Genomic DNA, 16,194 nt, shown 5'->3' on the forward strand with positions numbered 1-16,194 from the left:
ATACTGATGGTGGTTGCAGGAAACTGATCTTGGAATATGTCCGTGTATTTGCTGTGAGAATGATGTTGATTCCTTCATTGTTTCATCCTTTGGCAAATATTTGTACCTTCTTTGTACCATGTAGACTGTAGAGAAGCCATTCCGTGAACTCTAGACTGTGGAAGCAAGTGTGAGAACATCTGAGCCCATCTCAGAAGCATCAGCAAAGATTTCGTTGAAGGATCAGCTCAAGTAGCAGAGAGGGTAGGGACAGGGTTTAGGGCAGAGGAGAACTGACGTTGGAAGATGTTGGAGGGACTGCCAGGAATTTCAAGTATCTGATGGGCTGGATGAAAGAAACCAAGGACCTCAGAGATGATTGCCAGGATGGATACCAGCCCGTTTAAATGCTTGCAGGAACAAAAGTGCCGCTCTGTCTAGCAGATGGGGAGATCTGGTGGAATACATCTTAACCTGTTAATCTCGGTCCTAATTCCATCTGATACGGCACGCGTTTTCTCTTTGTCTCATTTTCCCCACTAGTGGCCAGTCTCCTGTATTTTCCTATATCGTATGTCTTTTTTTGAAATGCCATGTATCATTTTAGCCCCAGATTGATTAGCGTATAATCAAACAAACAGTTTCAGAGATCCTTCTGTCCCAACTGTCATAGTTATGAGATAGCATTTGTAAGAAATGCTCTCTCTATTCTGGTGGGTTTCCATTAACTCACTGTTGCAATTGTGATTGACTTTTACTTGTTAAAACAGTTTTTCTTATCTAGCAAATCTGCACAAAGACCCAATAGCTAAAAACATAATGTTGACTTTTAAGTAATGTGCATTCCATTTATGATTTTTATTTTAGATTTATTTAGCTTTAATCAGATACTTCATAGTATTTGGACTATATATTTTAAAAATTACAGCAGTGATAACATGGGGAAAGAACAAACAGGAGGATAACCATAAAACTGTGTAGAAAGTACTTTTGTAAACGATGTTTGCCTGAGCCTGTTAAACTGTGGGAGTGGGACACCGTCTATAGTTCATCTAGTTTCAAGGAGCTGCACACACTGTTGGATTCATGAAACCAATTTTAAAAGAAACAGAAAGGAGTAAGGCCTAGGCTGTATGTCATAATCATCCTGAATTAGTCTAAAGCTGGAAGCTAAGCTTTGGTCTAATTTCTTAAGTGGCTAGATGGTTTTCTGCCTGGAGTTTTGTGGTGGACGGTGTTCCTAAAGTCCTTCATACGTGCCTTCATTTAAAGGCTGGTCCTTTAAGCTTCTTTCCTAATCTTTACTGGTGACTCTGAAATAGCGGACTCGAAACCTGGCAGTTACTGTGTTTGTGGTGACAAAATAAACAAAGTAGTAAGAAGGTACCTGGTAAACCATACAATGTTATTTTTAGAAAGCCAGAGAAAATAGATAAATTTCACTATCTGTTCTCAATTTACAGAGCCTGCATTGATTCAAATGAAGATGGGGATTTGAGTAAATCTACAGTATTAAGAAACTATAAAGAGGCCCAAGAATACGGTTCCTTTGGCACAGCTGAGATGTTAAATTATTCTGTTAATATATATGATGATGGAAACCTGCTCTCCATTGTGACCAGTGGAGGTATTCTGTTTCAGATTTACTAGTTACTGACATGGTAAGGTGTTGCTACTATAGCCATAAAGTACCCTTATAGAGAATTTAACTCAGCGATTCTATCTAAAGAACTAGGTATGGGATAATAAATAGGATTTGATCCCCTTAGTAAGGTATTGTTTTCTGTAAAGTCAAAACCATGTAGGATCCATTCCAAGAGTACAGCATGGTCCGGCCACCAACAAGAAAAAATCAGTATAAGGGCGCCTGGGTGGCTTAGTGGGTTAAGCCTCTGCCTTTGGCTCAGGTCATGATCTTGGAGTCCTGGGATCGAGCCCCGAATTGGGCTCTCTGCTCAGCAGGGAGCCTGCTTCACCCCCCGCCCCTGCCCTGCTCTGCCTATTTGTGATCTCTGTCAAGTAAATAAAAATACTCTTTTAAAAAATCGGTATAATTCATTTGATGAAAATTCCTTTGGAAGGAATTTTACTTCCACATACTACCTCTTAAGCAGTTCACCTCCAAATACAAAGTCAGGTTAAAAAGCTCCTCATGTGGCATTCAGTGTCACTTCAAAAAAGTTGGGAACTATCCAGATATCCATTAGCAAAAGAACAGGCTAATTTAAAACTGTGTAGTATTCATTGTGGAATATTATATAGCAAACAACATGAATAAATCTACATATAGCTGTATTTATAAATCTCAGATACAAAATTGTAGTGAAACGTGCATTGACAAAACATTTGTGTAAAATTGTAAAACATGCTAAATTATACTCTACAGTATTCATGGATGTGTGTGTTTGTGTGCTAAAGAATATAGCGGGCAGGAATATACACACGAGCTCCCGGGTAGTGGTTACTTGTAGGGAGGAAGCAAGGATGGCTTTAACTCTCATCACTCCCTGTCCCAGTGTTACGGAGTTAGAGCTGCGTGCAGTCAACTGCACGCATATACACACGGTCTGGTAAGCTTTGATAGATGTGTACGCCCAGGAAACCATTATCCCAGCCAAGATCATGAACGTAGCCGTCACCCCTGTACGTCTGCTCGCCTTCCTTTCTCATCCAGCCCCGTCTGCACCTGCAGCCCCACGTAGCTCCTGAACTGCTTTCTGTCAGTCCAGGTTCTGCATTTTCTGGAATTTTGTATAAGTAGAAGAGTTATGGCATGAGATTCATCCCTCTTGTTATAAATTGCTTGTCCCTGGGTGCTGGGTCATATTTCACCGTGTGGCTGCACCAGGGTTTATTTACCCACTCACCTGTCGGTGGGCATTTGCATTGTTCCAACATTTGGGTCCAAGTCTCTGAGTTGCAAGTATGTTTTTGTTTAATTTGGACGGGTTTCTAGGAGAACTGGCTGGTGTGGCAGGTACGTACTTAACCTTTTAAGAAACATAGTGGCTGCCCCCTTTACCCGCCCCTAGCCGAGTGTGAGCACTCCAGAGCTCCACATTTCGCCCGTCGGACTGGTCGCTGGTGGTGGCGAGTAGTTTGGGGGGTGGGGATGACATTCAAATCCAGCTGCCCTGTTTTCCATTGGAAAAAATAAGAAAGGAAGAATTGGTAGCCCTGGGTCCATATTCTGACGTGACAGCAGTTGTCTAGAGTGTGGGACTCTGAGCGTGGCAGCAGACAGAAGGGTCCTGCGCTCCCATTTCTTCTGGGACTACGACAACTCTGGCCCAAACATTAGGGCCAGTGCCAGTAGGTGTTGACTGTTTATCTGACTGTTTATCTGACAGTAGTGGGAGATTTCTGTCTGCCCATGTCTTTCAAAAAACTTCTTCACTTAAAAAAAGAAACCCTGGCTGTTTTGTTTTGTTTTGCTTTTGCTTTATTGATAATATGACATACTGTAGAAAAGTATGCAAATCACAAATTGTATACACATTGAATTCTCGCAAAATGGTTACTTTTGTATAACCAAGAAATAAAACCTTGTCAAAGCCCCATCTTGCCTCTCCCTGAACACATCTACCCTCAGTCATCTCAGAGTTAGATCTGGTCCTTATGTCTGTGACTGCATTAGTTTGAACCACCCAATAATAATGAGGTTTTTATAGGTCAGAAATGATCCAATAGGGGCACTTTCACATAGTTCAACCCAAGGTGATGTGTTTCCATTTATATACATGGGGTTATGGATAATCCTTCTGTTTGTGAATTCTTTAGATCAACCTTAATTTTGTGTGCATCCGTAATGTTTAGAAGTAGTTCCTGTTTATTGTTGTATCATATTCGTCCACAGATGCACCATATGCCTATTTACTATTGATGGGTCTTGGGATTGTTCCAAGTTCTGAATTCTGCAAGCGATGGCTGCTGTGAATGTTTTTTTTGCATGTATCTTTTAGCGTACCTATGCACTCTTCGTTGGGTGTAAGGCTAGGAGTGGAATTGCTGGATCATAGGGTACACCTGTGTTCAGCTTTCCACAATGCTGGTCTCTACGGCCAGTATCATCGGAGTGCGTGCGCGCCCTCCTGCGTAGCTGCCTTTGTCAGCCATAAAGGTGCAGCTGTTCTGAGAGCGCGCTGAGGCGGCTCACCGTGGCTTTGATTTGCCTTCCCCCGATGACTAATGAAGTTGGGCATCTTTTCATATGTTGATTTGCTACTTGGTTATCCCCTTCTGTGAAATGCTTTTTAAGTGTTTTACCCACTTTTCTTCTGGGTTCTTGCTCTTGGATTGGGAAGTATATATTCTGGATATAAGCTCCTTGTCAGTTGTGTGGGTTGCAGATACTGTCACCTCTGTAACTTGCATTGTGCTTTCAATGAACAGGACAGAATCCAGGGTAGCAGGATAGTATATGTAGTTCAGAAAGTTTTGTGTTTTGTGTGAATTATTGATGGGACTTACAAATACACGGGTAGGGTTAAAGTGAGGGAATATTTTTATTAGATTATTTTTATCATGCTTAATAGTATGTAAATTGAATGATTAAAACTTTTTCTGAAAATGTGCTGTCGTGTTCCCCTCCTTTCGCCTCTAGGAGCTCATGGAACCCATGTAGCTAGTATAGCTGCTGGGCATTTTCCAGAAGAACCTGAACGGAATGGTGTGGCTCCCGGTGCTCAAATTCTTTCCATCAAGATTGGTGATACCCGACTGAGCACAATGGAAACAGGCACGGGCCTTATACGCGCTGTGAGTGTTGGGGAGGTGTTGATTTAGAAGATAAATGACGGGTAACTGTGGATAGTTCTAGGTTGACGAAGTGTTCTTGACTTTACTAAGAAAATATTGGACTGTATTTGGTATACTGGGCTTTGTTTTAGGAAGCAAAAACTCTTAATGCAGTTTTAAATTATTTTTATTAAAAATTATTAAGATGTAATTTTTAAGAAAATAGGGAAATATTATATTATTCTTCTCATTTCTGTTAAGCCCCCTGGCACACTATTTTGAGATACTTTAAAAAACCCCAAACTGACCTTTTAGCCAGCTTGTTTCATCAGTCTAAGAAGAATTTAACTTACAGTCTGCATTTCATTTTAATGTATGAATTGGATTTTACTTTAACTTCAGTGATTTTAGAATTTAGTAAGAACCATTCCATTCTGCACATGCTATTTGTGTGTTTTATTGACTACTTATTATACTCTGTGTCTCTGCTTTTTTTTTAAGTTTTCCAATTTAAAAGTTGAAAGTAACATACACATTTGGATTTGAAATAGAAGATGATTGGTTAAGAAACTGGGATTCCATGCCTTTATTTTACGGGCCAATCTTTCTGTAAACTGCTGCCTAAACTAGACTCTTCATCTTTTTGATAGATGATAGAAGTCATAAATCATAAGTGTGATCTTGTCAACTACAGCTATGGAGAAGCAACTCACTGGCCAAACTCCGGGTGAGTGTTCCCGGGTACTTAGCCGGGTACTGAGTGTGTTTATAACTGGATTGTCCACCACAACTGAAAACGAGCAGTGCCACGCGTAGATGACAGTGTGTGTCTCGTGGACCTCCAGCCCCCGTTCCCACCATCCTGTCTGTGATGTCGTGATTCCCTCGTAGCCAGAAAGACTCGCAGGCCCTTCCCTCATTACAGGCCGTTGCTTACAAGCGGCCTGGACTCTGGCAGGTGCACCGACCTGACAGAGCGCTAGACTGGCGGCAGCCTGCCGACCTCTGCGGTGATCCCACCCGGCCTCCTGAACTTATTATTAGCTGCAGACGCACACTCACGCTGCACTCAAGTTCGTGCGGGAATCTCAGATACTCAGCATCGCTTTCCATCATCTGCGTCTGCTCTTTCACTCCCGTGTGGCCACTTACGCCACCTTTTCTCCTCGAAGATCTTCCGTGACTTCTTTTCTTCCCTCAGCTGGTGTTCTCACCTCTTCCTTTCTCAGAGGAGATTAAAGCCCTCCTAGGGGGCTCCTGACCTTCCTACAACCTACTCTAACCCCTTCTCTGCCTTCGCTTCTTGTGTAATAAATGAAGTGTTTGCGGGGGCGTCTGGGTGGCCCTGCTGGTTAAGTGTCCAACGCTTGGTTTCAGCTCAGGTCACGATCTCAGGGTCATGGGATGGAGCCCCGCACTGGGCTCTGCGCTCAGCACAGAGTCTGCTTGAGATTCTCTGCCTCTTTCTCTCCCTCCCCTTTACCAACCTGCCCATCCCTAACCCCCCATCCCGCACTCAAACGTGCACATGCACACACTCTCTCTCTCTCTCTCTCTCAAATAAGTAAATGGATAAAATCTTTAAAAATTAAAAAATATAAGTGAAGGGCTCAGGGTTAAAAGTCACTCATGCAGCTGGTTATCTGGTTTGCCATTTCCTGTCCTTAAAAGCTGCCCCCAGACGGACAGAGCGCCTCCTTTCACGCCGCTTTCCCTCGTTCTCCCAGCGAGCGTGGCTGGCGTAGTCCCCGTTTCCGGGGCTCCTTGGTGCATCTTGATGTGTGCCGCACGACTCCCTGCCTGTCTGTGTCATGGTGTCCTCCTGCTGCTAAATTCAGTGGCTCAGCCTTGAAGTCACGTTACTTCACCTTTATTTTCTTCATGATAATAACTGACATGACTTCATTTCGTGTGTTTACACTAAATGTGACTCCCACCGCTCCCGCATTCGCACCCGGCCACCCACAGCTACCTGTCACCCAGTTTCTGAAGCTCGTTAATAAAGCCCTGCCAAAATGACAATATTACCAAGCCAGGCCCTATAGTTGCGGCTTTCAAATAACTCCGTTTTCTCGGATGACTGGTACTGGGTTTCTTGTGACCCATCGCTTTCTTGCCCTTGTGGCAATGACCCTGTCGTCCTCACGCATTTCTTTCGTGAATGTAGTCTTGCCCTCTTCTCTTGCTTCAGTACCTTTTTTACCTAAGTGTGTTTCTTTCTCTCTTCCTTTGACGTTCATCCTTTTAAGGTCATCTTTCCCTAGTATTTTTCCTTTCGCTCAGGATTGGGGTGTTCTTGACCGTGTGCCTTTTTTCTATTGACAGCATTTTCTCGAGGGTCTAACTCCATCTCCTTTATTTAAGACCAGTACATTGCTTGTTTGCTGTCAGCTGCTGACCAGAGTCCGCATTTTAAATCCTGCTCCGGAGTTCTTCCTGTTGCCTTAGTTCCCCTTCACTTTTGCCACTAATCATAAATACACGTAGGAATTCCTCTGCAGAATCATTTCTGAATACATGATATTAAGGGGACGGTGCAAGTCAAACTATCTGTTCCCCACTAGTCTAATCAGTCCCTGCTCTTATTTCAGTATTTGCTTTGAGTCCTTTGTGGTTTCTTTTGCCTACATACATTCCATGTGCAATCTAGCAATCTAGCGTTCTTCCCACATGACCTTGGTCTCATGACTCCTTCCTGACACTAAAACCCAGCTGAGGTCTATCTCTCGGCTTGGCTGTGTCGCGTTCCACCAAGGGTGGATGTGCCAAAGTGTGCTCAGCCGCACATTCGAACAGTAATTTATTATACACACTGGGCTGGGAACAAGGCTGAGCCTTGACAGTCTGTGAATGTCCCGGCTTCTGATGCGCACCTCTCCCTCGTGGCCACTGTTTCCGTTCTTCTACGTAGAACCCATAGTTTCATTTGGTCTTTATGAAAGCCATATTTGGAAAATCCCTTCACAGTGTAATCGTGTTTTGAAAAATGGCACTGTTTTGTGTGTTCAAAGAACTTCTCTCTGTCTTTCAGGAGAATTTGTGAAGTGATCAGTGAAGCCGTGTGGAAGCATAACATCATTTACGTCTCAAGTGCCGGGAATAATGGTCCCTGCCTTTCCACAGTCGGCTGTCCGGGGGGAACGACATCCAGTGTCATAGGTTAGTGTCCTGCTCTAGAAACAGACTTGTTTAGCTGTCAAGTGTGTAAACCTGGCGATTCACAGACCTGTACCCCTGGAGATAAAAATATATGTTTATAAAAAATTGCAAAAAAAAATTGGAAAAAAAAAAAAAAAAGAAATAGACTTGTTTGAAAACAAGCAAACAAGAAGCTCCACGAATCTGATGCTAATTGTATCTCTACTGTATGCAAGCCCTTGTGAACCTTGAGTGTGTGCCCTCAGGCGAAGCCTGGTGGAGAGCCTCTGGCCTGAGGTGGACTAGGGGAGGAGGTGTAAGGCAGGGCCAGGGCCAGTCTGTGTTTGCAGAAGTGCAGTTACTCCCAATTCAAGGATCCAGGCGAGGCTTTCTGAAAGAAGCGTGCCCGTGAGGACTTAGGTGAGTAGAAATGAACAAGGAAGGAGTTTTCCAGACCAAGTGAACAACGTAAACATAGATACTTTCCTCACTTTTTATTTACAGTATATGACTAGTTATTTATAATATAGTTTCCTCCTTTAATTTCTCTTGGGACATGCAGAGAGAATCAGATGTCAAGAAAGGGAGCTTTACCAATGAGAGGAAAAGCAGTTGAAACACATTTACTCTGTGAACGTGGCTTTTCTTCCCCTCTTTGGTCCGGAGGGTGAGATGCTGTGTTCGTTTCACGGTACTCAGTGGGGAAGGTGCCCGGCGACAAGAGTGAAGGGAAATCAGAATGAGCTGCGACGTGATATGAACACGATAAAATTAGCTGTGGCTGCCAACTTGTGCGAAAACACCCACAGAACATAACACCCAGCTCTGCTTTTTTAATACGAGGCGTGAATGAGGAGGGTAATGAACTGAGAGAACAAATAGATAGTAACTGATGATGCGTACTAGCATTTTTGCCTTTATTTCATAAAGTTTGAGAGCAAGATAAGGCTAAAACCTCTTCCCATTTGTAATTGGATACGTGACAGGAAATGCTGTTTGTCCCAAATAATTTTTCTGGTGTGTTCATCAATAACTGCTTGAATGTATACATATTATAGTAATTATTAAAGGCTTACAGATATGTAGTAACATTTGGGTATCCAAGTTTAGAAAACTGGTCCTTTAAAAAATTTAAATAACTGTGATCTTAGCTTATAGGGCGTACTATGGGCATATAGCTTCTGAGTCTCAAGCAAGGTGTAGCTTGCTTTGTGTAATTGAAAACCTCGAGCTGAAGTGATTCCGTTAAATCGTGTGTTGAGACAACAGTGCCTACCGGTAATCTGTGCTCTGTATTTCAGTTCTCTAGATACTTTAAATACACAAATTAAAATGAAACAGAAAATAGGACTGAAAGGTACCTGAAGATCAAAACCTACCCCTCTGCCACAGTACTCAGTATTTTGGCATTTTCTTATCTCCAGACTCACTGAAAAATGGAAACTACCTTGTACAAAATGATTACAGTTTAATGTGGCCGCACTGTTCACTAAATCCTTGTAGTTCATGTATTTTCTCCAGTCTCCTATTCTGCATATATGTACAATGTTGTAAGGAATTAGGAGCCGGCGGACCTGGATTCTAAGTCTCCTCTCTGCCAGTCACTGTGCACTTAGTACATTTTTTTCAACCCTTTCTGGGCCCTGTTTCCAGATTTCTAGAATGAAGAAAGTGAGTTTGATCCCTATAAATCTGTGAATTTAGAGCCTTTTGGGCTGGTCTGCCTTTACATATTTATCGGAAAGACTGTGGCATGTTAAATATCTTTGCTCTTTGTTTTTACAGCTCTTTCGGGTAAGAGGGATACTGCCTACTTTATGGGTAGAATTTTGGATACAGTGGTATTTAAGAATGAAGGCAAACCAATTCCCTTATTTTCCTAAAGTTATATTTTATAGTTTAAAACATTTCTTTTTCTTTTGCACACACAGTTTTAGGTATGTGTTTATATTTAATCTACATGATAATCCTGGTAGATGTTTTTATATTAAAAACCAAAGTACCTAGTTTAATGTCTGGTACATAGTAAACTTTCCTTGCTTACTAAATTTTCTTTCTTTCCATTTATGAACAAGGACTGTAGTATAGAATGATTGAGTGATTTGCCCACGGTCACACAGCTGAGTGAACAGTGGATTTAGAAATAGGACCTAATTTTATTTCATTTGTTCATGATGAAATTCATCCCACAGGTGTTGGTGCGTATGTTTCTCCTGATATGATGGTTGCTGAGTATTCTCTGAGAGAGAAATTACCGGCAAATCAGTACACATGGTCTTCAAGGGGCCCCAGGTAGGTTGAGAGTAGTACGTGGGTCTTTTGCAACTCGTGGTGGGGAGGGACAAAGTTTTGGTAACTTTACCAGGTTCTTGTTGGTTTTTACTTTTCAACATTTTCATTTTGAACAATCTAATTGTTCAAATGTAATTTGAACAGGGAAATGTAATTAAAGGAATAAATTAGATATTTTATTGTTAGATACATGACATAACTGTTCTGAGTATAAGGTTAGAAAAATTGGGACACCTGGGTTGCCCAGTTGGTTGAGTGTATGTCTTTGGCTTAGGTCATGATCTCCTGACCCTGGGATTGAGCCCTGTATCGGGCTCCCAACTCAGCAGAGAGTTTGCTTCTCCCTCTTTCCCTCTGCCTGCCATTCCTCCCGCTTGTGCTTGCTCTCTCTCTCTGTGTCACATAAACAAACAAAATCATAAAAAAAAAAAAAAAAGGCGGGGAAGGATTAGAGAAATTGGTTGGAATCCGGTCAATGTGGTAATGCCAAATTTAATCCTCTGAGTTGTAGATAGCCTCTAGTCTTTCCTAGATAATTTCTTAAAAGAATAAACTTATTTCAGTAGTTTACTGTAACTGTTACTGAAACCATCCAGGCTATAGATCTCCATGTGGTTCATCAAGCCTTACCTATATCAGCACCATATACTGCCCACATCAGCCCAACTAATTGCTTAAAACTCCACATCTGAATAAGAGTGGCCAGGATTCAGAGTCAAAGCTGGCAATGTTTTGCAAGTTATAGGTTCAGTTAATAAAAGTATTAATTATTAAATTTGTTGATTCTCTTCTAAGATTGATTTTGAAACATTTTATCTATGGTCAGTATAAGCACAAAGTGTCAGAGAATGTTTAAACCACCATTGGTTTAATGTTTAAATGTTAAACATTTAAAGAATTTATTTAAAGAAAAATGAGTTCATGAATTATGGGGGAAGCTTGGATTAAGGAGTTACTGATTCACAATCCAGTTATTCTAGGAATTGAGAGAATTTATTCATGTTTACTATGCCATAAACATAGAGTTTTATTGCAAATACATGGTGTAATTATTAGGTTTAATTATTAGGGTATAAAACATTGACTAGTGATCACTGAATGGAGCATATTCTGTGTACTATTTGAAAAATCCTCTTTGTCAGGAAAGACTGTCAGACGTACAGAATTTACTTGACTTCCTGGTGTTTACAAGTATGGCATAGTTCTTAAAGACAGATTGCCAAATACTGTCTTCATAAGCATGTTTTGAATTTTTATTATATACTGTTAGAAGAAAAACATCATTAGCTTTTTAAAGGAAACTTACATAATGCTTATGTAAGTTTTTAAATGAGGAATATGAAAGGTATATGTAAGGAAATTTTTAAATTATATATTATGACTTTTTTAGAGTAGGCTCGATGCCCGACATGGGACTTGAACTCACAAACTGAGATTGAGTCACAGCTCTACTGACTGAGCCAGCCAAGCACCCCCAAATTTTATTTTTTAATAAAAATTATATATCATGGAACCCTTTTTAGGGCACTGACTAAATGCTTTTGATAATCACTAATAGAGTGGCATAAATGAATAAAGAGCAATGGAATGTAGTCATGTAGAATTTATGACTCTTCCAGTTACAAGATACCACGTGCTTATGGTGAACGTTGTTAGACAATATAGATGGTGCAAAGAAGAAAGTAAAAATTACCTTAGGGGCACCTGGGTGGCTCAGTGGGTTAAGCCTCTGCCTTCGGCTCAGGTCACGATCTTAGGGTCCTGGGATCGGGCCCCACATCAGGATCTCTGTTCAGCGGGGAGCCTGCTTCCCCCTCTCTCTCTGCCTGCCTCTCTGCCTACTTGTGATCTTTCTGTTTCTCTCAAATAAATAAATAAAATCTTTTTTTAAAAAATTACCCTAAATTTCATTGTCTGTGATGTGTTTGAGTGACATTTTGGTGCACATTCTTTTAGGCATTCTCCTGTGCGTAAATGGGAGATGACACTGTTCAGGCACCTTTGTAACCTTTTGTCACACAGTAATTACTGTATAAAAATCTTTACAGGTCAACATATTTTTAACAGTGTTTAAGATAGTCACTAAACGGTGTGCCACCAACCCGTTGCAGGAGAAGGATCTGATTTACATTGCTTTCAGCTCTCTGTGACAATCTGAAACCAAATTGCACTAGTATTCTTAGCCAGTGAGAAGAGTAGTCCAATCAGTTGGAGAAGAGTGGTGGAAGGGAGAAGCCAGCAGCTTTTGTGGGGAACTTCCGGCCACTCTTCAGGGAGGACGAAGTTAGTGGGTCGTCATCTTATTCCTTTACTTGGGGCGGAGGGCAGAGCTTGTGTTCGGTGACTAAAATGGTGATGTGCTGTGTGGACATTATCTCATTAGCCCTATGGAGTCAAGAGCCCTCAGCGAGGGGCACTTGTGGACTTGAACCATCCAGTATGACAGCCATGAGTCACGTGAGGTTAGTCTGGATTGAGATGTGCTCTAAGTATGAAATGTACATCACGTATTTAAGACTAGTACCAAAAAATACATAAATTAACTCATTTTTTCTACTGATTACATATTGAAATTATATTTTGGCTATTTTGTGTTAAATAAAATACATTATTAAAATAAGTTTTATCAGTTTCTCAGTCGCTCTTTTTAAATGCGGCTATTGGAAACTTAAATGCCCTCTGGGGGCATCTGGATGGCTCAGTCGATTAAACCTTGGGCTCAGGTCATGATCTCACGGTCCTGGGATGGAGCCCTGAGTTGGGCTCCGCATTCAGCAGGGTGTCTCCTGGTTCCTCTGCCACTACCCCTGTTGAGCAATGCACACACGCAAGCGCGTGCTCTTTCTCCCAAATAAATTTTGTTTATCTTTAAAAAAAAATAAATGCCCTCTGTGTCCCACATATTTCTCTTAGACGATGCTAAAACTTTAGACAAAGGCAAAGCTTCTACTTATTGCAGACAAGACAAGGTGGATTCATCAAGGAATCTAAGCAATGACATTTATTTATTTCCCTCCAAAAATATACCTGATAACCTTTTGCACTTATATAAACATACAAGATTCTGTTCTCTTTTAAGGAAGATAATTGCTACATAATGGGGAAATAGCTGTGCTGGGTTTTTTTCTCACTAATTGCAATACTGCAAATTATCTACGGCATTGGACTCTAATATATGTGACAAGTGGCCTTTTTTTGAATGCCCGTGTTTATCCGGTTCTCACCTTCGTAAGCAAACTTGAATGGCTTTTCATTCAGTGCTGATGGGGCCCTTGGAGTAAGTATCAGTGCACCAGGCGGAGCCATCGCTTCTGTTCCCAACTGGACATTGAGAGGAACTCAGCTAATGAACGGGACATCCATGTCTTCTCCCAATGCATGTGGAGGCATCGCCCTGATACTTTCAGGTAAGGACATTGCTTAGTGCTCTAAGCGGCCTGACTTACTACTGTTTCTAAATTCCAGGAAATAGATGGTGAATTTTCAGTGTATAGCATAATGTGCGGTCAGGCAGTAGCCATAAAAAATAATTGAATAAATTTCTCTTACCTTATTGCAGACAGATATTTGTGTTTTCTGAAATTCTCATGGTAAGAAAATGTGTGGAATTAGTCATGTCCATGTTTAAGATGGAGAATAATGGTGTGATGATAAGGATTTGGATGTGTGGTCATTCGGTTAACAAATACGTTTATCTGCTATTAATGACTCTCAAGCATTATTTTGGCTCGAAAGTACCTGCCCATGTGGAATTTATCATAGCTGTGGAAGACAGACTGTGAATAGAATTTAAAATGAGTTTCTATCACATGTTAAAAGGCAGTGACTATGCCGTGGGGATGGCTGAGTTGGGAAGGGAGGTGGGAGTTTCCGGGGTGTCGTGTCGGCGGCTCGCGGGATTGAGCAGGGGGCGTCGGCATTGACCGGACCTCAGTTACGGTCACCAGGTTGTTGCAGAGATTCCACCTTAGGAACATGCCTCTCGTGAGGTCCCAGGACTCTCTGCCTTCATTTCTGGTTTTCCTAACCCTCCCCAGATCTCCTGCTCCTTGCTCCCATCCTTCTACAGCTTGGTCTCTTCTGCCTAGAATTCTTTGGTGCCAGTTTTTGGCCTTGCAAACCCCTGTGCATTCCGGTAAGACGAGACTCCTGCTCCTTCCCTGATAGAGCATCACCTTCTTTCGGATTCTCACTGACAAAATTGGCCACTTTCTTGATTGACTGTAAAGCGCCATAGTTTCATGTTTGTTTTGTTCATTTTTTACAATATCATAAATGCGCATGCAGTTGATGAACTCTGGAGTGGACAGGAGTGCGGTATTCCTCATCTTTTCTCTCTAACAACAGTGTTCAACACAGTTGACAAGTTGGTGGCTTCCACATCTTTCCCACAGAATAGTCACTCCCATTTTGGCTACTCCCGGCATCACCCAGGAAGCTTTTAATCAGTACCAGTCCTGGGATTCAGTCTCAGAGATGCTGAATTAATTGAGCTGTGGTCGGGCCTTGGCATCTTTTTTGCTAGTTCAGGTTCCCTTGGTGTCTGTAGCAGAGCCAGGTTGATTAGTAGGCGGCGACCATATCATTTGACCAGCTGTGTTGTTAAGATTCTAAGTAATCTCCACACCCAACGTGGGGCTCAAACCTACAACCCCAAGATCAAGAGTCACGTGTTCTACCATCCAAGCCAGCCAGGTGCCCCCTTGACTAGCAGTGTTTTTAAAGAAAATGTCATTTGAATGCCTTCAGGTATCTGCTTCACACGTCTCCATCACCTTTGCAGAGCGCTCACTAATGCCCTTATGTAATGCGCACGCAGCAATTTTTGTTTAATGAAATCCATGTGCTATGCCAGCAGTTTCAGTTTTTCCAAAAACATTAAGAAATGAGGGTTGAAACACAGGATGTTAAAGCCAGAGAATGTACATGTTATCTCTGCTGGTGCGAGGGAAATGGTTTCAGGGAGCAAACTCTCTAATACTCCTTTCTTGCTTTTGCTTTTCCATTTCAGGTCTGAAAGCTAATAACGTTAACTACACGGTTCATTCAGTCAGAAGAGCTCTAGAAAACACTGCAGTAAAGGCTGACAATATAGAAGTATTTGCCCAAGGACATGGTATTATTCAGGTAGTGTTGTTTTTATGAAAAATGGATTAATCATCAAGATTCGGTCTTAGCTATTACTGGATAATATTTCCTATTATAATGGTGATTGAGTTTATCTAATTTTACATTATATGACCATAATAGTTTCTGAACTGGTAAGCAAAGAGGATATGAAATCCGATTTTGTAGTTAAGTCGAATCTGTTTCAGTAAGAGAGAACTACAATAGACCTAAGACGTGTGGAGGGCAGAAATTCGGAGCAAAGATGTCGAGGGCAAAACCTGTGAATCTCATGGTGTGCGGAGGAGTTCCTGACTTTGGTCACTTGGGGCTAGCAGTGTGGAGCTGGGGGTGAGTGGTTGGGCTGGTGTTTTGTTTGAAAAGGTAGAATTGCCCTCTTACTTGAGGTTACTATGTTTAGAGGCAAATGTAGAAACTAGCTTTTCACCTGTACCTTTTCACAACTGAAATTAAACTAGTAATTTATAGCAATGTTTTCTTGACCCAACCATTGATACTTTATTGTTTGTGTTCTTTTAATTAGGTTGATAAAGCCTATGACTACCTCGTTCAGAATACATCATTTGCTAATAAATTAGGTTTCACTGTTACTGTTGGAAATAACCGCGGCATCTACCTCCGAGACCCTGTTCAGGTGGCTGCACCTTCAGATCATGGCGTTGGCATTGAACCTGTATTTCCAGAAAATACTGGTGAGTAATAAATGGACTTTAAGCTGAAGTGCTTACATTTGTGATTTGAGTGAATACTGTGGTATGAGAGAAATGCCATTTGAGTTGATGTTCTATAGAGAAACTTATGAGTCGACAATATTATTTTAAAATCATACACGGTTTAAGGGGGTTGGATGTGGTGGCGAAGCAGGGATCCCAGTGTCCTCACAGCTCAGCCTGGTAACCACTGAGGAAAACAGTAGCCTGG

General features: G+C 41.6%; 1 protein-coding gene across 8 annotated transcripts in view; it reads left to right on the forward strand.

The window, feature by feature from the left end:
• Positions 1-16,194, forward strand: part of TPP2 (tripeptidyl peptidase 2) — a 69,763-nt gene that overhangs the window by 22,918 nt on the left and 30,651 nt on the right. For all 8 annotated transcript variants that reach the window (XR_009400080.1, XR_009400079.1, XM_059378161.1 and 5 more), the window contains 8 exons: positions 1,443-1,606; positions 4,583-4,737; positions 5,367-5,443; positions 7,748-7,875; positions 10,047-10,146; positions 13,405-13,553; positions 15,158-15,273; positions 15,797-15,965. Coding sequence is in view for 6 of the 8 variants with exons in the window: in XM_059378161.1 (XP_059234144.1) it covers positions 1,443-1,606; positions 4,583-4,737; positions 5,367-5,443; positions 7,748-7,875; positions 10,047-10,146; positions 13,405-13,553; positions 15,158-15,273; positions 15,797-15,965 (1,058 nt within the window). In the remaining 2 variants the exon portion in view is untranslated. The remainder of the gene's footprint in view (positions 1-1,442; positions 1,607-4,582; positions 4,738-5,366; positions 5,444-7,747; positions 7,876-10,046; positions 10,147-13,404; positions 13,554-15,157; positions 15,274-15,796; positions 15,966-16,194) is intronic.

This window comes from Mustela nigripes, chromosome 15 (genome assembly GCF_022355385.1).
Source record: "Mustela nigripes isolate SB6536 chromosome 15, MUSNIG.SB6536, whole genome shotgun sequence".
NCBI classification, from domain to species: Eukaryota; Metazoa; Chordata; class Mammalia; order Carnivora; family Mustelidae; genus Mustela; species Mustela nigripes.